General features: G+C 42.2%; 2 protein-coding genes across 6 annotated transcripts in view; one reads left to right on the plus strand and one right to left on the minus strand.

Moving 5' to 3' along the window:
- Positions 1-21,545, minus strand: part of TDRD9 (tudor domain containing 9) — a 151,675-nt gene that overhangs the window by 126,903 nt on the left and 3,227 nt on the right. For 2 of the 5 annotated variants that reach the window (XM_075926470.1, XM_075926468.1), the window contains exons 2-3: positions 6,077-6,286; positions 2,466-2,572 (exon numbers count right to left, since the gene is read on the minus strand). In XM_075926470.1, coding sequence (XP_075782585.1) covers positions 2,466-2,572; positions 6,077-6,264 — 295 coding nt within the window. In that variant the 5' untranslated portion in view covers positions 6,265-6,286. Of the gene's footprint in view, positions 1-2,465; positions 2,573-6,076; positions 6,287-21,545 lie in introns of those variants that run through there. The other 3 variants (XM_075926469.1, XM_075926471.1, XM_075926472.1) reach the window with 2 other exon arrangements.
- RD3L (RD3 like) lies at positions 17,030-20,019 on the plus strand. The gene is made up of 3 exons (XM_006116899.4): positions 17,030-17,299; positions 17,906-18,209; positions 18,998-20,019. The coding sequence occupies exons 2-3, from the start codon at positions 17,911-17,913 to the stop codon at positions 19,293-19,295; spliced, it is 597 nt and encodes a 198-aa protein (XP_006116961.1). The 5' UTR covers positions 17,030-17,299; positions 17,906-17,910; the 3' UTR covers positions 19,296-20,019.

A 21,545-nucleotide genomic window follows, 5' to 3' on the forward strand; every position in this document is an offset into this window, starting at 1 on the left:
TCTCCTCCTGCCCTGCCGTGAACCTGAGGTGTTTGTAAGTGCTGCGCGCTCCTTGCAGGGTGGGGTCAGGGCAGAGGAAACTGTGTGTGCTCCCCCGCCTCCAAGCCCTGAATGGCCTGGGGGCGGGGGAGCGTGCAAAGTCTCCTCCCCTGCCAGCAGGATGTTGTGTTTCTAAGCGCCAAGTGATCTTTGCAGGGTGGAGGAAACTGTGCACGCTTTCCCCCACCCACAGGCCTTAATTGGCCTGGGGGCAGGGGAGTGGCAGGGCCTTCTCAGGCCAGATCTAGCCCACGGAAGCCCTTTTGTCCACGTCTGCCTTAGCTGCTTCTTTGGTCTTAAAGCTTTCATCAGTGTTGCAAAAGATACTGTCTTGTGCGGCTAAGCTAGACTCGTATTACAGAGAGTACAAAAAGATATTAAATTTAAAATATGGTAGATGAGAGAAGGAAAACAGGGAGATGGCCAGTCTCACATTTCAGGTGATGTTCTGGATTTATCCAAAGCCAGTGGAGGTGATAACGTCACCTGGGTCTCTCTCTCTGACCTGTATATTTCTCAGGCCCAGGATAGAGAAGGCTCAACAGTCTGATGGTGAACCCCAAAATTGCAGGCCACAGTGGGAGCAGCAGCCATCAGTCTCCAGCCTAGTCTACTTGAGTCTCTCCCTAATGACTACTTTTTAAGGACCCCAAAAGGGAGTGGTGGGATTACAGGCAGTCCCCGGGTTACGTACAAGATAGGGACTGTAGGTTTGTTCTTAAGTTGAATCTGTATGTAAGTCGGAACTGGCGTCCAGATTCAGCCGCTGCTGAAACTGACCGCCAGTTCTGACTTACATACAGAATCAACTTAAGAACCCCAAGCGTCCCCAAGTCAGCTGCTGCTGAAACAGATCAGCAGCTGATTCCAGGAAGCCCGGGGCAGAGCAACTCTGCCTCGGGCTTCCTGTAGTCACCGAAGGTCAGTTTCAGCAGCGGCTAAATCAGGACGCCTGGGGCAGAGCAGATGGGGTGCTGCTGGGTTGCTCCAGTAGCGCAGCTCCTCAGCACTACTGGACCAACCCAGCAGCACCCCATCTGCTCTGCCCCAGGCGTCCTGATTCAGCCGCTGCTGAAACTGACCAGCAGCGGCTGAATCAGGACTAGAGCAGCTGGGGTGCTGCTGGGTTGGACCAGTAGCGCCCAGAGTGGCGCTGCGGGACCAACCGGCAGCACCCCAGCTGCTCTGCCACAGGCGTCCGGCGAAAAGCCTAGTCTGCTGGGGGGGGGGGGGCGTACTAGCTGCGCCCCCCCCCCACCCCAGCAGACCAGGAAGACACGGGCGGCGGACCGAGACGCACCGCGGTCCCGCCGCCTAGGTCCTCCGCAGCTTTGCTCCCAGTCTCCCTGGTCTGCTGGAGACCAGCAGACCAGGGAGATGGGGAGCAAAACCTCTGAGGATGCCGGCAGCAGGACAGCCGCGGGGCGTCTGGGCTGCCTCGCTGCCCGAGCCCCCCCGCGGCTTTGCAAAGCCGCGGGGAAGCCGGCAGCGGAGCAGTCCAGGCGCGCCTGGGCTGCCTCGCTGCCCGAGCCCCCCCCCCGCGGCTTTGCAAATCCGCGCGGGGGGGGGCTCGGGCAGCGAGGCAGCCCAGGCGCGCCTGGACTGCTCTGCTGCCGGCTTCCCCGTAGCTTTGCAAAGCCGCAGGGGGGGGCTCGGGCAGCGAGGCAGCCCAAGCCCCTCCGCGGCTTTGCTCTGCGTCTTCCTGGTCTGCAGACCAGGGAGACGCAGAGAAAGCCCCAGAGTACACGGGCGGCAGGACCGCGAGGTTCCACAGTCCGTGTACTCTGGGGCAGCCCCGTTCGTAACTGCAGATCCGACATAAGTTGGATCCGCGTAAGTCGGGGACTGCCTGTATAGCCCGTTCTCTCATTTTATCTTTATTTATAACACATCATTTTTGGGCCATTAGTTTCCAATCCCACACTCCTTTTGTTTACCAGGCATGACATCTCAATGTAGAGCTTGTGCTATATCAGTAGACCTTTTTGTTTGGACTACTTTAGTTCATCTCCCATTCATACCCTTTTTCCATCAACATTTATTATTATAGATTACTGAAATATTTTATACATTTTTGTCTATTTTCCCACAGTTCGATTAACAATTGGGAAGGCTTACTAGGCCCATATTACCACAAACAATGTCTTAAAGTATACATGGAGAAACCTTCTTACAGAATTAAATATCTGCATATATTGTAATCCTAAATTAAGCGTGTATAATTTTATTAAAGTGCATTGCATCTGTGTATGTGAGCCTGCACACACCCCACTTATACATATGAGTCAACTATTCACTTAATACCAGCCTATCCTTACACAAAATAGAATAAAGCCATAATATTCCACAAACAGACCCCCCACAGTTTAAGCTTTTTGTTTTTTTACTTTATGATCGGGAGAAGGAAAAGACCATTCATTATTCACCTGCTCCACATGTAAAGTGAACACTATCAAATTTGTCCAATTCTTGAGTCTCCAGTTGTCTGTATTTTTCAATATATTCATCTCCAGCATTCTCTATGTTATGTTCCCTGAAGAAGAAATGAAAATAAGTTAGTACATGCTTTCTAGCCTAAGGAAAAAGGTAAACAAATCTCTTGGGATAACAGGATTATTCAGTAACTTCAAGACTTCCACATCATGCCACAGCAGGATCTACCCTACAGAATGCACACCCCATGCCCCAGTGTTGTCCTTTGCATCCCAATGCTATCCCGAGAAAGGCAACACACTACCGGAACATCTTTATGTTCTGAATTTGAGGCCCGAGTGACCAATAATGAAAAACACATGATAATTTAGCACCTAATTTTTCCATCAGAATAGAAATTAAGATTTTTTTTTACAAAATACCCAGATAATTCTGCTAAGAAAGGATTGTACAGAACCCTATAATTTTTTAATATCTATTTTGCATGACTCTCTGGAGGTAGAATAGCAACATGAAAAAATATGATCATATTTGCTGTTTTAAGGAAATGTATCAAGATGAAAAAGGGCAGGGTTTTTTTGGAGGGGGAGTGTTACTGGGAGAGGGGAGGCCCCCCACCCGGGGGTCCATAGTACTCCCCCCTCCTCCCAACTGCCCGCCTGTCCGAGTGCCTCTGCATTCACAGTCTTTATTGGCGTCTGCAATCCGGCAACCAGAATGTCAGCCTCATCTCTCCTCTGGGCTGGCTGCTGGGGACGCTGCTGGAGAATGTAGGGGGGCTTGGGCCCGCCCTCACTCCAAGCCCCGACCCAGGGCCCTAAGGACTGGGAATTAGTTCCCAGTTCCGGGTGGTGGGGTTTGAGACCCGAAACTCACCAACCCCCCGGGTTCCAAAACCCTGCCCTGGGTCGCTTCCTACCTCCCTTTGCCTTCGCCTTCTCAGGGTCACCTCTCCTCCCTCCTCTGGGCGATCTCCGTGGTTCATGGCAGTACCGCTTTTAAACGTCCCATGGCGGTGTCCGCCGACATGGCAAGTGTCATGATGTCACCGATGGCCCCTCCCCCCTGTCTTGCGGGCGCCTGCCCAGGCATCATTCGCCCAGACCCCACTGTACAGCGCCCTCTAGAGAAGGGGGCAGATGGCTGCCCGGTCTGCCTCCCCAAGCACCAGGGTAGGCGTCGCCGATTGGGGGGAAGCCAGTCCGATCACCTCCCTCCCCCTGGCAGCAGCGGCACAAGCCCCGCAGCAGCACGACCAGGGCTGCGTGGCTGCCTCTCCCCAGAATTCCGGGCATGGTGCGGCCAGTGTGGGGATTGCTGACACGCTCGCGACACTTCCCCCAGGGACTGGGAACAGCACGGGCAGCCGGCAGGTTGCTGGCCCGACCCAGTCATCCCCCCAAACTGCCGGGGACGACGTAGATGGCATGCGGGTTGCCAGCACTACCCCACCACAGGGGGGCAGAGGAAGGGAATAAAACTATTAACTAGCATTAGATCAACAGCCTCACTTGAAATCCTCAAAAATTATATTATTCATATGATGCATCCTGCCATTTCATAAAAGTATGATTTGTAATCACGATTCCTTTCTAATAATGGCTGTTTGCTTTCTTCGATTACTAAAATAATTAGTTGGTCGCCAGTTTCAATCATTCTGCTCCCTTGCCAGTCTAACATTTCAGTCTCTCCACTCCCTCAGAAAAACAACACAAACCCATAAATCAAAACATTATGGCAATCGGGTACTATTGCAAGTGCATTGCACCTACTGCTATGTCTGTTTAATCCATTGATAATCTTAGTCCAAATCATACTCTAATGACACTGTCACAGAAATAACTTACTGTAGGAACATCTAATTTATACATTTCCTTGACCCAAACAATCAAGCAACTGAAAACAGTGTCTTACACAGGAAGTGCAAACAACCTTAATGATAGGGACTACTAATGCCCCCACCTATAATACAAACCACTGTGTAGATGTTCCAGCCTTCTCCAGCTTTAGGATCCTGTAAGGTTGGACTGTCCCTGAGCTCTAGCTGCAGCCAGAGCCTGAACATCTACACTGCAATTAAACAGCCCCTTAGCCCCACGAGCCTAAGTCAGGGGCCCGCTGCAGAGATCTAAATGAAGTGAAGACTTGGGATGTAAAATTCCATTTAATTGGGTAACCTTATCTGAAGCACCCCCACCTCTGCTGCAGCCAGACTGGAGCAACCCCTAGTCACAGATAAGGGCAGCTCCAACCCAGCTGGAGCAGCCCCTGCCTGCAATGCTCCCAGGCCACCATGGACAGTGGCAGCTCCAGATGCCCAAAGCAGCCCCTATCCACGGCAGGCCCTGCAGAGCTGGAGCAACCACGGGTGGCGGGGAGCTGTTCCAGCCCCCACCAGTTAATTGGAACAGATAAGTATCACCTGTTAAGGTGATATTTACTTGTTAACCAATTAACTTTTCACATCTCTAATGTAGACATACCCAAAAAGAAGTTTGGCTGGCAATGCTCCTGGTTGTTGTATAAGGGGAAATATTTACAGAAGGTGAGCTACTTTTTTTCCCCATTTACCTCTTCTTATATGATTTCACTGCTGTCATTTTTGCTAAGCTATTACTGATTTTATTTCTTTCATATCAACTGTTTTTAAATAATTTATTGGCACTTGTTATGAACAGACACCACTGTGGTAGTGTTACAAATCTAAACAATATAAAAAAATTAATGTCAAATGAAATGAATAAAATACAACTGTCATTTCAGGAGAATTACTGGAAGGGAAATATAGTTTCACACCAGAAATTGTTGGCACATTCAGCTATAAATGCTCTCAGTGCACTGAGGGCGCCTTGCTTTAAATAAATTCAGCAAGAGAAAGGTCTTCTTGTACTTGAAGCTATAAAATGACCTCAAATAGGTCAACCAGGCAAACATTACAAAAGGAAAATACTGAGTAAATTTTAAATCAGAACACTCTTTGAAATATCAGAAAACAGACTTTTTTGAACAGTTTTCACAACAGAAAAAAGCTCAGACAATATTGCACACAAACACATCAGGCCCAAATAAATATTTTAGCATTTTTCTTTATATTTACTAAATATAGTGCATTTTAGGCTCCAATGTTTTAAAAATTGTTCAATACAAAGATGCGTATATAATGATGTTCCTGAAAATAACTTTGATTCCTGCAGCAAATGCTTGACCTATGAAGAGAAAGTTAAGTGTTTAATAGCAAGCTAAAATGATTAAGACTCTGTCCTTTTAAGGAAGATGCTGCTTACAACTTCTTTTTCCTTCTCCCCAGAGTTGTATTAAGTGGAAAAATACATAATTCCATTCTATTCTAGTCTCAGATCTGCCATTAAATTTCATTTGAGAAGGATGTGAATACACCCAAATTGGGTGGCATGCATAAGCTTAATCAAAATAATCAATGAACGGTCACAAACACAGCATTCTTTGGTGCAAGTTTACAAAAACATTTAATTGTCATGTTTCCGATATATTTATTTTTCCCGCTTTTATTTCCATATCTCATTCACCATAACACAGCTATTGGTATGGAATTAGAAGTTGCACTCAAAAAAGCGAAGTTACTCACCTTGGTGCAGTAACTGTCATTCTTCGAGATGTGTCTCCCCGTGTGTGCTCCACTGTAGGTGCTGGGCTTGCCCCGGCGCCACAGATTGGAGACTTTTTGCAGAAGTAGCCGGCCAGATCACACATGCACAGAGGCGTCGCGCAGCGTTCATGCCCTTTTATACACGCATGAGATCCGGCTCTCGCCATTTCCTCGAATCCGCCTCAGAATCTGAAAAACATAAGAAGAGACTCTGAAGCACGGAGGAGGGGAGATAGTGGAGAAACCACGGCAACACACGTCTCGAAGAACAACAGTTACTGCACCAAGGTGAGTACCTTCATTTTCTTCGAGTGATGTCCCCGTGGGTTCTCCATTGTAGGTGGCAACTGCAGTACTTTCAATTAGACAAATAGGGGCTCTGAATCCCACCTTCCTTTGCACTTGAGAGGACTACTACCAAACTGTCGGGCAGCCATCTGTGCTGGATTGAGTAGTGCTTTACAAATGTGTGATGTGACACCCAGGTGGCCACTCTACAGATGTCACTGAAAGGGATGCCTCTAAGAGATGCTGTTGAGGCTACCATTGCTCTGGTAGAGTGAGCTGTAGGTCATTCTAAAATTGGAACATTGCATATGGTGTAACACTGGGTTATGCAGGTGATGACAGTGTTCACCATTCTCAGAGATGATAATGAGTGACCTTTAGACCTCTCAGCGAGGGAAATTATAAGTTGGTCGGTCTTCCTGAACGGCTTTTTTCGTTCTATGTATAACATGAGGGCTCTGCGTACATCCAGGGTATGGAGGACAGCTTCGCATGGTGAGGTGTGCAGTTTAGGGTAGAAGAACGGTAAAATTATTGGTTCATTACTATGAAAATCCGAACACACCTTCGGAATAAAGGCGGGGGGGGGGGTGTCTGAGAATGACACTATCTTTGCTAAAAATGGTGTAAAGCGGTACCACCATTAGTGCTGACATCTTGCTAGTTCTGTGTGCTGATGTAATAGCTCTGAGAAAAAATAAATTCATAGTTAGCATCTTTAAAAGGGATTGTAGCTAACAGTTTGGAAGGAGGTGCAGTCAAAGTTGTGAGTAGTAGGTCCAAACTCCATAGTGGGGGAGGGGGTCGGAGAGGAAGATTGAGGTTCATGAGGCCCTTTAGGAATCTTTTTGTAAGACGGTGAACAAAGACTGAGGTACCGTCAATGGGTCTGCGAAAGGCAGCAATTGTCACGAGGTGTACTTTGATGGAGGCTAACGCTATAGTTGCTTGTTTCAGGTGCATCACATAATCAAGAATGCCATGAAGAGGAATTGTGTGCAGGTCCATGGGGTGGTCCGAACACCATAAGACCATTCTATGCCATTTTGCTAGGTAAGCAGTACGCGCAGTATGTTTTCTGTTATGAATCAATACGTCCTTGACCCGTGTGGAACAGAGGTTTTCAGATGCATTGAGCCAACTAGGTAGCATGCAGTCAGCTGCAACATATGTATTTGCGGGTGAAGGAGGCAGCCCTGGTTCTGTGTGAGTAGGTCCAGAAGTAACGGAAGTGAGTACAGTTGGTAAGGTGACAGGCAGGGAAGAAGGGGAAACCAGTGCTGACGTGCCCATGCCAGTGCCACCAAGAATTACCGTTGCCCTGTCTGCCATGATTTTCTGGAGAACCCTGGGATAAAGGGTGTAGGTGGAAAAGCGTATAGGAGGGTACCTTCCCAACTGCAGATAAATGCGTCTCCCAGAGAGCGTCGACCTAGTCCTGCTCTAGAGCAGTAATAGCGACACTTGCTGTTGTTGTAGGTGGTAAAGAGGTCTATGAGTGGTGTCCCACACCGGTGAAAAAGGGATTGGACGACTACTTGTCTGGTGCAAAATTCCTGCTGAGGGAATCTGCCATAGTGTTGGTGGTGCCAGGTAAGTGGGATGCCACAAACGCGATGGCATTGGTTATGCACCAATTCCACAGTTGGACTGCTTCTGCACACAGATATAGGGAGTGTGGTGGTTTATGTAGTACATTGTCGCTACATTGTCTGTAAGGATCTTGATTGTGGTGTTGCGAATGCGATTGCAAAAATATTTGCAAGTACTGGCAACTGCCCTCAGTTCTAGAAGATTTATATGGATTAATGTTTCCTGGGGTGACTATCGTCCTTGGATGGAGCTGGTACCTATATGTGCCCCCAGCCGATGAGGGAGGCGTCAGTAGTAATATGGTTGCAGCTGGTAAAAAGGGACTCCTAAAAGGATGTTCTTTTCCCTGGTCCAACACTCGAGAAAAGTTCTGACTCATGGTGGTGGAGCCACCTTTCTACGTACATCATGTTTCTGGAAATGGTAAACTGTTTGTTACCAATGTTGGAGTGTATAGAAATGTAGTCTGGCATGAGGCCCATCAACTTCAGGCATATAATAAAGCAGTGGGTTCATAGAGAAGAACGTCTATTAACTCCTGCATTGCTCGAAACCTGTGGAGGGGCAAATAAGCCCTTGCAGTAATGGCATCGAGATGGGCTCCAATAAATTCCAACTCCTGAGTGGGTTGGAATGTTGACTTTTGTTGGTTGATGAAGAGCCCAAGCATTTGCAGTGTTTCTATGGTGACTGTCAACATCTGGGAAACCTCTGCTGACGATTTGCCCTTTATGAGACAGTCGTCGAGATAAGGGAATATTATTACCCCTTTTCTTCGCAAATGAGTGGCAACTACTGCCAGTGTTTTGGTAAACACCCTGGGGGAGACAGACAGTCTGAACAGCAGGACTTGGTATTGGAAATTATCTGTGCCAATTGTAAAACAGAGAAACCTCCTGTGCACATGATGCATGGTGACTTGAGAGTATGCATCCTGGAGGCTGAGAGCAGCAAACCAGTCGCCTAAATCCAAAGAAGGTATTATGAACAATAGAGCTACCATCTTGAATCTGTGTTTTCTGACAATTGTTTACTCTCCTCAGATCAATACGGGTCTCCGTCCTCCCATCTTCTTTTGTACTAGGAAATCATGAGAGTATAATCCTCTCCCTCTGAATTCCTGTGGTATTTTTTATACTGCACCTATAAATAGGAGATGGTTGACCTTGGTGTGTAGCAGGTTCTTGTGAGAGAGGTTCCTGAAGGACGGGGTTGGAGGAGTTGTGGGGGGGATGGAGAGAAAAGGGATAGTGTATCCATGCTATCTTATTTCCAACACCAACTTGTCAGTCGTGATGGCAGCCCAGTGGTGATAGAATGATGGACAAACAATGATGGAATAAGTGGGTAGGAGACTGGGATGGACAAATGTGTGCAACTGTTTGCATGCCCTTGACAGAGGAGTCAAGCCTGATGCTTGTTATTAGGCTGGCCCTAGGTACAGTTAGTTTGATTTCGACACCTCTGAGGTCTCGGACATGAGCGGGATTGGTCAAACATGCATTCAAGTTGATGCCACTGTTGTCCTTTGGAAGGGGGCATATCGTATCCTTTTATATGGTGGGGAATACATCCCCAAGGTACACAGTGTTGTTCTGGAGTCCTTGCTGGAGTGGAAGATGGTGTCTGTCTTCTCTGCGAATAGTTTATCTTTACTGAAGGGTAAATCCTCCACTTTATTTTGTAAATCTTTAGGAACTCCTGGAGATTGGGGGTAAGACGTCTGTCTCATGGTAGCTGTTGCTGCCATGTCTGCAACATCCATCACTATCTGCAGACCAGCCCTAGTGGAAACGTACCCTTCTTGTACAACTGCCCTCAAAATAGATCTCTTGGACTCCAGGAGTGATTCTATTAGTGGTGTCAACTTGTTATAATTGTCAAAATTGTGATTTGACAGATGTACTAAATAATTTGCTATGCGAAGGAGGAGTGTGGATGATATGTAAACCTTCCTGACAAATAAATCAAATCTTTTGGAATCTTTGTATAATGTGTAGTTCCTATTCGGCGGTGTTTTTACCCTTTGTTGTGCTGCATCTACTACGAAGGAGTTGGGTTGAGGGGGACTGAATAAAAACCTCAGACCCTTTGGGTGACAAAATACTTTTTATCCACCCTCTGGATGGTAGGTAAGGCGGCTGCTGGAGTTTGCCAGCTCTCATCTGCAACTTCCAATATAGCTTCATGAAGCGGGATAGCCAGCTTAGAAGATTGGGAAGTTTGGAAATTCTTAAGGAGGCCACGTTGTTTTTCTTTAATCTCTGACAACTCTCTCTTGATTAACCGCCACCCTCTTGAACAACTCCTGAAATTGTTTTAAATCGTCGGGGGTGAGGCATCTCCCGGGATAACTGCTTCGTCAGGTGACGAAGAGTACTGATCAGTAGGAGATATATCAGGTGGTTGTGCTTCCACTGTAGTAGTCTGCTCTTGGTTACGGTCGAAGGAAGGAGGTTGAGGAGACACTGGGTTCTGTTCTAGGACCGATGAAGGTGGAGCAGGGGAATGGTCAGGGGATACACTCCCATATGAGAGAGAGAGATCTGGATCTATAATGAGAGGAGTATCTACATGACAAACAATGTCTGTGTCAGTCGTAATAATAGTGGTGGTCATCATGGTGCTAATAATCACTATAAGAGGGAGAACACCTGTATGTGCGAGGTCTTCTGTATTCCCTCCAGTAATTGGATCGTGGAGAAGGGGAGGGAGTATAAGATCTCCTTGAAGGAGGTGACGGAGAGGCTGAGAATTGCCGCTGGGGGTAATAAAAGGGCTCTCTAGGTGGAGTGAGAAACAGCGACGGTAGCCTGTGTGAAGAGCGGTGCCGATCATCTCGAATGGGCAGAGGCAAGGGGGATGTCGGTGCCGTTGGCAGTGGTAAGGGTGCTGGCGAGAAAGTCGGTGATGAAGAGCATGGAGAAAGACTTCAGCGCTAATAAGTCTTTGCCACTGCCTTCCTCAGCACCGCAGAGTCCGGTACCGAAGTCGGTGCCAGTAGTTGTGGCTCAGCACTTATCTTTGCTGGCTACGTTTGCAGCACCAGTGAGGATGCCAGTGCTTTCAGTGCTGGGACTGCTGGCGCCGGTGCCAATGGCTTCGGTGCTGGGACTACCGGTGACGATGTCGGTGCTGGTTGAGAAGTCAGTGCCAATGTCATAGACTTCTTTGAAATGGAAGTCGACGCTGAGACTGAATGGGAAACGGGCGCCTCAGATGTGCCTGGCTTACTGCCCACGCTCACTCTACCCTGGGAAACATGGGGGAGAGACCTTGCCGGGGAGGGCTTCTTTTTGTATGTTGGAGCCAGAGTTGGAGAAGAGGCCCATCGTTTTTGAGCCTGTTGGGGCATAAGAGGCCGATCCATCAGGCCGAAGGGTCTTGTCAAATAAAATCATACGAAGTCTCATCTCTCTGTCGCAGCAGGCTCGGGCCATTAACTTGTTGCAGTGGGGGCACTTTTGCGGCACATGAGCTTCCCCCAAGCAGCGCATACAGGTGGAATGTCCGTCTGAGGCCAGCATGGCCTCCCAACATGCCTCACACTTTAAAACCTGGAGACCCGGCCAATTTTTTGTTTTATTATGGAATATGTACTATATACAAAGGGATAAACTTGAAAGTATATTTACAATGGTGGGAGGGGGGGAAATCTAGTAACTGTAGGATAGTAACGTATAACTACAATTTTTTTTTCTTTAAAACGAGTTGAAAAACTAATTAAGAGGAAATATAAGGGAAGAATAAGAGGAAAGGGTAAGTAACTGGGACTCTCTCTCAACGTAACTCGAGGAGAAGCGGTTCACTCTGTCTGCAGCCTGAGGCGGTTGAGAGAAACTGGCGGGAGCTGGATTGTGCGCGTGTACAAAAGGGCGCAAATGCCGCAGGACACCTCCACGTATGCACGATCTGGCCAGCTACTGCTGCAAGAAGTCTCCAATATGCGGTGCCAGGGCAAGCCCAGCACCTATAGTGGAGCACCCACAGGGACATCACTCGAAGAAGAATATGACTTAATTTACAGATCAATATAGAAATGGTCTGAACTAAGCTGCTGCTATCCTATACATTTACTCTTCCCCTTCTATCCTAGTAGTATAACTTTCTCTTTTCTCCTTTTCACACAAAGTTCAGGAAAAGGAATAGAAAGCTAAAGCTGCAAAGAAATTGTGGTGTAGGAGGCAGTACTTCTACTATACAATTTTAGTATAATATACATAGTAGACTATTTCATGGGCTCTTTACTGAAACTAAAATAACGTGACACTTTACATAACTGAACATTTGCTATAACAATGAATAACCTTCAACTAGCGTTTGCTGAAGGTCAAAATAAAAGTGACTTTCCTTTTACTGTCAGTTGGCATTCAATACTTTAAATCTGTAGTCGTAACTACAAAGATATGTTAACTTAAAAAGAAAATATACAGCTAGTCAAAAACACTATTATTCAATCCTATAAAGCATTCAGGATGGTTTTAAGAAATTCAGCTTCAGGGCTTTATATCATACTATATATTTTGGAAATGTCTGTTTGGTCCATCCACCCAAGAACTCTTCCTAAACAATAAGAGATAGGACCACCAAACTCAGCCTGCATCTTCCTCCTATCCTAACTTAAAGCAAGGTTAGGGTTTGATTGTGCCAGGATAATGGGGTGTGCATGGAATTAGACTGTTTATCATAAAATGGAAAGGGAGAGGTCTGGTAGGAGGGAGTTACACTGCAGAATAGCCATGGGGGGGGAGAAGGAAGGTGGTAGAGATGGGGATTGAGTCAGCTATAACCCCATTGGGCCAACAGGGGAAGAGAAAAGAACAGCTATCTACTATATATTTCAGAGAGTTTGTCTCTCTCTCTGTCTGCCCTCCAGCTGGGGAACATGCACCCCTCTCCCAGCTGTGCCTGCTGGAGCTGTAGCAGCCATTGACAGGAGCTTCTCCCCTGACTTCAAACTGCTGCGGTGAGAGAAGCCTGAGGTAGTCCTCTCTCCCCAGGACAGCCTGCATATTGAACCCTTCATCCTCAGCCCCACCCCAGAACAATATTTAAATAAAGAAAACCAAAACTTATTTGAGTTAAAGCCCTGAGCAACACCAGGTAAATCTTCTCTCTCTCATGCTTGTTACTCAATTTTTCTCCTCTTGGGAAACTACTAGTACCGCAGGAACAACTAAGTTTTGGCTGAAGACAAAACATCAAAACTCAAACCCCACCATAACATTCATTATTGTTTCGGGTTCTCCGCAGAAGTCTCTAGTGGCTATCCACTGTTCATCTTTACAAGATCTTCTTCGCAGCCATAATGGCTGTAAACATTCATTAAAAAAAAATCTGAGAGAACAAAGTATCTTATTTAAATCAGCTCCTGCACCAAAGGACTGCAGTAGATCTAATGTAACACCATTTTTTAAAAAAAGGCTACAAAGGAAATCCTAGCAATTACAGGCTGTTAGGCTTAACTTTGGTAACACAAAATCAGCTGAAGCTATAGTAAAGAACAGAATTACCAAACACACAGATGAATAGGATTTGTTGGGGGAAGAGGAAACAAGTTTTTTGAAAAAGCGAAATCATGCCTCACCAATCTACTTAGAATTCCTTGAGGAAGTCAACAACATGTGGACAAGGATGATCCAGTGGGGATAGAGTATTTGAACTTTTAGAAAGCCTTTGACAAGGCCCCTCAGCAAAGGCTCTTAAGCATAGTAAGCTAACTTGGGATAAAAAAAGACGGTCCTCTAATGGATCAGCAACCAGTTAAAAATAGAAGACAACAGGTAGGAATAAATGGCCAGTTTTCAGAGTGGGGAGAGATAAATAGCAGTATTCCCCAGTGATACGTACTGGAAATAATTCTGTTCTGATGAAGGATCTTATCAAAAGTGAAGAGATTCAAGAAAATAGTTCACTATGGCACTTGCACTTCTTGTTGTTTCCGGACAGTAGTTTTGAGTATTGACAGCAAAGTGCAAAGTATGCTACGGACAAAGGACTGCAAGACAGAGAGAAAAAGAATAATTGCCCTGCTAAACAAGTCAGAAGGAAGTCTAAAAAATGGAGATGGGAGAAGAGAAGTCTAGGGGGTCCAAAAGGTGATTCTGACCTAATCTGTGAAAACAGGAGGCACCACTCCTCAAGTTCAGAAAGGGCTAGTATTAGTTAAAATGGAGAAGCAACAAAGGATGTGCACATAGCCAACTCACCATATGAACAATGGACACCCCAAGAATACTTGAAATAGCATTCATACATTTACCATAAGCCAGAAAAGGAGCTGAATGGGGAGGTAGCAATTTGATGACAAAATTAAAATTTGTAAATATATAGGAAGGATTGTAATCAATTCCTGAAGAACCTAAGGAAATTAGGTAACTGAACAACACAATGGGCAGATTAAGAGAGAACCGCGAGGTAAGACTACACAAGATTTTTCTGTATATTGATTAATTTAGTTATCTCAGGAAAAAGAGCTAAAAATGTTGTGGAAAACTAATTCAAGATATCTGCTCAATCTGAAGAAGCAAAATATGTTGTTCTGTACTGAGTAAAAGACCAGAAAAATATAAAGAATTCTATCAACTGATGGTATGGCTTCTCCTAAGTATTGCACAAAGGTTAGTCATTATATTTTTTAAATGACCAAGAAAGATTCAGAGGGTGTTAAATAACTAGGAGTACAATTTTCAGAAGCACTTAAGTCTCATTTTCAAAAGTGACTTAGAGCCTAAGTCTTAAAGCCAATGAGATATATGCTCCTAAGGGTACGGCTACACTGGGGGGGGGGGCAGAGGGGGGTTGAAGAAGGTATGCAAAATGCACTCACATTTGCATATCTTCTGGAAAAAAAGGAAGACGATACACAAATGTGAGTACAATTTGCATACCTTTTTCGAAAACTCTCCCCCCCACACACAGTGTAGCTGTACCGTGACTAAACCACTTTTGAAAATCTGATGTGTTTTTTTCCCTAGATCTATCAAATGAGGAAGAAAAAACAAGAGTGAGGATAATAGACTGCTAACATAATCAGTGATCTTAAAAAAAGTTAGATGCACATATCCAATAAGATAAGAAACAGAAAGCATTCACAATTAAAAGGTCACAAATTTAATGTTAAGACGGAAATACTTTGTGCCATGTGTAATTTAACTATGGAACTACATGATCATTGATGCAAACAGATTGTAATTTTTAAAAGAATGTATGTAAGTAATAATAACAGCTGTAATAACTAATTAGGATAAAATTATTTAATACTTCAGGGTATAAGTCAATTTACCAGCTGAAGCCAAGCAGAAATGTCTGCCAAATGGTACTGTATTGCAAATGCATTGGTATATTTGAGATAAGAGAAAGAAATTATACCTCCCAAGGAAGCATCCAGGATTGGCCACTTTATATCAGACAATTAACTATTGATCTTGTTTGAATCATCCCTAATTTCTCCATCAATAAGGATCTGAATTTACAAGACATACACAGTATGGATGCGGAGTTCCACTGTTTTGGTCAATGGAATCTTGAACAGCATTTTCAATTTACATCTCCATAAAATACATTACAGTAACAAGCAAAGCACTGTAGGTATATCTTCTTCAACAATGGTTTGCTATATTTTTAAAGTTATGTTCCTTCCAGTATTCACCTTCTTGCTTTTTAAAATGTATATTATCCATGTATTCTACAAGAGTTAATTTTCTGATACAATTTTGTATACTTTTTGAAAAAAGAGGTGACACTATCTGTATTGGAAGAGAGCTGGCAGGAAACATTTTAATTTCATTCGAAAATTTGTGACGACAGTTCTGTCATTATAAGCCCAGCTCTTTTCCTTTTTCATAGTACCATATACAATGTAATGTGAAAACCTTCCAGTTGAAGCTGATTAATACTGACATCTGAATTTTTCCAATGTATAAGTAGTATCAGCTTTAATAACAGCCACACACGTCATGCTTTATGTTGCAGGACATTTGGAACAGATTTACACAACCCCTGTTCTTCCAACAGTTCAACAAAACAGTGGAGAAGTAAAAGTAGGAGAGAACAATACTTAAAGCAGAAGAAAGAGTCACTAAAACAATACAGAGAACAGTACAGAAGGCGTTTTATATATCATGCCTGCTGTTTAGATTAATACGAACAGACCTGATAACTGGGACGGAAAATGGCTGCTTCAGCGACCTTTAGCATGTACAATTATCATCCCTGAAAATGAATCTTGAAGTGGATATTTCCCAATATAATCAACAAGAAAAAAAGAACAAGAGATTCACATTCAGTTAAGGAAGCAAAAAAAAGTCTATGGTAAGACTTAAAATTCTGTTTTAACTTCAGTCTGAGTTTAATGTATGCCATTGTGCTAACCCTTTATCCATTATAATTAATGTCTCTTCCATAAGCTACTATAGGTGTTGCAAATTTGATCCTTTAATTATATTTGAAACAATTTGATCCTTTAATTATATTTGAAACAATAATTAAGAAATGCTAACAGATTAACATTGTAATTAAAAATAATTTTAATACCACAAGATGAAATTAATCAGAAAACAGGGTATTACCACAGCTTAAAAATCTCTGAGCAACTACCTTTTTAGTCGCTGTTCGCTGTCAGTGCTCACTTAAAAGGAGTTTTCAAAAGATCTCACCAGAAAAGTATTATTATTATTACACATTTACAACTGTAAACATAAACAGCCTGATATATTTCCCCCACACTAACAAAAGAAGAAAAATATTAGTATCTAAATGATGCAAAAGTTTAGACAGACAATAAAAGGAACAGTTATTTTTAGAGCTCTAAAGGCATAAAAATACAGCATCAAATTGTGACCTACAGCTATGCACAGTCAAGCATCACATCATGCGACAGTCTTAACTTTAGCTAGAGGCACATCTGTAGTTGCTTCAGATATCATTATTCATCTGACTATCAACAATACCTTTGGATGTATTTAGCAACAAGCATCTGAATCGCTGCCATCTTTTTTTAAATTGCTGCCATAGGCAGAACTCAATTCAAAGGTAGGAGACTTTAATGGACTCAGTGGAAAGTACTTGGTTGTCAATGCTAGGTCAACTGGATTTCTCTCCACTTTAAAAGATGAATTAATCTTAAAAGCAGAAGGAATAGAAATCTCATGCTCAGTCCAGATAGTTACTCTTCTAAGCAGTTTAAGTGAGTAAAAGGGAAAAATTATTTTTCTTTCAATAGTGGCGACAGCCTGGAAACAGAATATGCTAGAATAAGGAGAGATCTCAATTCAAACAAAATCAACTGCAACGACTTGTTCATAAACAAGTGTATCCAAGGTACAGTATGTTTTTTACTCAAGTTAGTTTACTGTTTTGCAATAAAGGTGACTACAAGTTACACCTATGTAATAACATTCATAATTTAATCCATTTCTATTACAGTTTTCCAGATGTTAATGAGTAAATAAGAAAATGTATTTAAAATAAAATACAGGTGTAAAATTTTAAAAGTAACAAATGCATGTTACTTATCTCTAAAAATTGATCAAAAACTGTTTAAGAATTGCTTAAATGGAACGTTTATCATTTTGAATATCATATACCAAAGGCATTTTAGTATGACCTTTTATCAACTGATATTTTCTACATAAGATGACAATTTAGTTTCAAAGTCCAGTAAATTTTACTGATTTAACAGTGCAGATTAAACAGTCAAATGAGATTAATTGCTGCAACAGTCTCTTTCAATCTTTGTAAAAATAGTGATGTGTCAGATTTAATTTGCGTTTTGAGACTTTGAGCAACTACTTAAAGTGTATTACAAAATATTTTAACATTGAGCATATGCACAGTTTTATCAAATGCACCACAGAAAGCATTCTGAATTTTCTATCAATCTTTTTCATGGAAAATAAAGCACTATAATGTTCAATCTTTTCATAGCTAAAATGCCATTCTTTGGTTGGATGAAATGGCCAAAAAATGATTCCTACAAATCTGCAAAAAATCCTGGATCAGAATTAGTGACCAAGACCCTGCTTAGGGAATTAAAATGGCACCTGAAAGAACGTGAAAGATTAATAGAAGAGATTGAAAATGAACAACAAATCCAGAAAAATGGTGTGGATTACAACTGGTTGAAGAGCTACCAAAATCCTCAAGCCACAATCCCAGCTACTGAACAAAAGCAGCTTGAACTCCTTTGTTCACAAATTCAACCTTGCCAAACTGGAACTGTTCTCAGCAGGTAACACTCTCTCTCTTATTACTGTAATTGTCACTTTCTAGGCAACAATTAATTTCCCCCTTATTTTAATTCAGCATTCCAGTTCAAAATTGTTGAAATTTGGTTGTGAAGTAACAATGATTAGGAATTTAAATTAAGACTTATTGTATAGCTTCCTATAGCTTTTCTAAAAATAAAACTCAAATCTCAACACAGTGCACTGATTGAAGGTCTTCTGTAATGCACTTTTATTGCATAATCTCCAAAGTACCATAGAGGTCAAGAATGCCTAGACACTCATTTACCAATCACAAAATTGAGTTAGAGTATTAACACAGAAACATTTTACATACTAGGCCTCTAGTGTCTTCACATTTTAAAGAGACTCTAGTTAAGCAGATCTCAACATCTAGTTAAAACATATGTCAATAATTAATTTTTTCATTTGATATTTTATATATAAGTTCCCCCAATGAAGTATTTTTATATATTTTCCAGAGCTGTATGGTAAGAATAGAACAAACCTATGCTCCCTTTAAAGCCCAGAAAATACTTGAGGGCAAAGTCAGTTTAAATCAACTGACCAAAATGGCTTAATACAAAAAAAATAGTTTCCACTGATCTTAACAGTTGTACTGCATCCAAATGCATTCTAGAAGCTTTTTATTTTTCTCCTCTTTTTTTGGAAGAAAAGAAACAAGAGAGGCCAGAAAGTATTGTTTTCCCTTAAAAAAGGAAGAGAGAAAGAAAAATGGTTTGGGAAGTTTTCAGCACTGACAAAGTACATGTTAATTCTTTTTTGTTTCTAGATTTCGTGAAGTTTTGGCAGAAAATGATGTTTTACCTTGGGAAATAGTCTACATATTCAAGCAAGTTTTAAAAGATTTTCTAACTACTACTGAGAAGGAAAACCAACAAGACCAACTAGTAGATGTATGGAATACAAATTGCTCTGTACACTTCACAGTGCCTGGTGACAACTCTAACAAATCGGACAAAGATGAAATTCCCACAGTTTCAAGTTACGTCGACAAAAATACACAGAGCATGTTTCCCACTTTTTCTCACCGAATATGGAATCTTCCATACTACTATCCATCAAGTTAAATTTTTTTCTTCAGTTATCTGAATTCACTGGGTATCATTCAATCCAGAGATGTAAAAACATTAGGAATGAGAAATGACATGTCCCCCTTTGTTGCACGCTCATAATTTTAAATCCCTAATTATAGTCTCAATATATTTTACAAATTTTAATTAGAATCATTACCATCTTTTTACCATTATTATTCCAAGAAGGTTGTGTTTAAAGGCATTGTTTAATATAAAAGGTATACAAATAACTGTACATCTTTCAAAAAATGTTGAAATTATCCTGTTTGTAATATACCTATCTTCTGTAACAAACTATAGACATTTTCCATATTTCAAAATCCCATCACTTTGTAAAGTGTAGCGACTTCTGTTCAGTAAACTACATGTTTTTCCCCCCTCTGGGATTCTTCTAGGGAAACAATATACAGTGTGAGAGCTATGCTATAAAATAGTAATCCATTTATTCAGCGTAACTGAGGAGACGTTCTGATGATGAAAATTATTTCACGATTCCAATAAGAACTTGTAAAGGAAAATTAATCAAAATGTGTAACATTGTCTGAACTATATATGGTTAGTTTTCTGAATGGTATTCTGCATAAGTTGCAAAAACAGCAAAGCTACTCAAATAAAAAGAAATAATCTGGATATTTAACTAGCTTTAGTGGCTGGTTCTCGCTCCTTTAAGAGATTTAGAGATACCTTTTTATTTCAAAATAAAAGCAGTTTTACTTCATGCCTTTGCTTTTCTTGGAAAAAAGTTATTCTGTAACCCTGATTAAGAATTAACTTTCAATGATTTGGTCTTACAACATCAGTTTTCTGTAATGGTGAAGGAGTATAAAAACCTGTTCCAAAGGGTATACATTACCAGAGCATTTGAAATTAAAACACAAAAAAACAGACATTAAAGTTTCAATCTTAGCGGTTACCCCATTATGGGGTCATAACAGAGTTGTATTAGACTCAACTGACATATAGTAACTGTTGCCACAACTGACACAATTAGAACAGAAAACCAATGAAAATTATGCCAAAACACACTTTTGCTGAAATTGTGAAAGGACTAGATTTAACTCCCACCATCAAAGAACAATGCTTTCTGCACACTTTTATTACACAAAAAAGCATCTTTTTCTTTCCTTTTGTTAGTCCATCACATCATTAAAAAAAGAAAAACTGGCCCAATTCTAAGTGTATTTTCACAAAGGCATTATAGAGAAACATTTCCTTTGCTTATATTCCTACTCCAGCATACCAGTAAAACATTCTAGTAAAATTGCTCAATACACAAAGGACACCTGAAGCTTTGAGAGATATTCATTGATACATTTCCAATTTTTTAAGGGGGGGGAGGGGCTTAAAAGGTGGAGTTAAGTTTGAGTAAACAATTATAGGCTCTCTGAAAACTTACAAGAACACATTCGAATTTTTTAAATACTAAATGTTGAAAAGCTTGGAAATACAAAGAACATTCCATGTAGAAAATAATTGGAAAACAGACTTATGAGATGAAGGTCACTATATTCTGCCTTAATTAAACTCTTGCAAAGCACTAAATGAAGGTAAGCAAGAATTTGTTTTCCTAAGAGCTCATACTCTCAAAATTGCCTATAACTTTGGACATGGAATAGTTTTCCACACCCATAGGCACAGGCCTTCACTTACCTCCTGAGCTTTAGAATATTTACTTGTTGGAGAGTCTATGACAAACACTGGGAAATAAGAGTGAATCCTCACAAGTATCCTAAGGCTCAGAGAGTATATCTACACTATGACCAGTGGCAAGTCAGAAATGCAGGCTCACAATATAGCACTAAAAACAGCTATGCAGACTTGGCAGCTTAGGCTGCACCTGGGATTCAGAGACTGAGCTGAAAGTTTTACACATCTGTTTTTAGCATCATAGCACAAGCCCAGTCTGTCAACCCAGGCTCTGAGACTTGCTGCCACTGACTATATAGACATACCCAGAGCTGGGATGAGCTTAAATTGCACAGTGGCAGCAGTTAGCCACTAATGATCATATTAACTTGTCCCACAAGAAGGTAGTATACGCCCTCCTGATCATTTACTCCTCATCATCATGCAACAGTCAGGACTGCAGAGGCAGAGCTCCTTTCCTACAATTCTCAGGAGGTGTAGGCAGAGAGCAATGATTACATGGGTATGTCTAGACTACATGCCTCTGCCAACAGAGGCATGTATATTAGACATACCGACATAGTCAATGAAGAGGGGATTTAAATATCCCCCGCTTCA

This window comes from Pelodiscus sinensis, chromosome 4 (assembly GCF_049634645.1).
Source record: "Pelodiscus sinensis isolate JC-2024 chromosome 4, ASM4963464v1, whole genome shotgun sequence".
NCBI classification, from domain to species: domain Eukaryota; kingdom Metazoa; phylum Chordata; order Testudines; family Trionychidae; genus Pelodiscus; species Pelodiscus sinensis.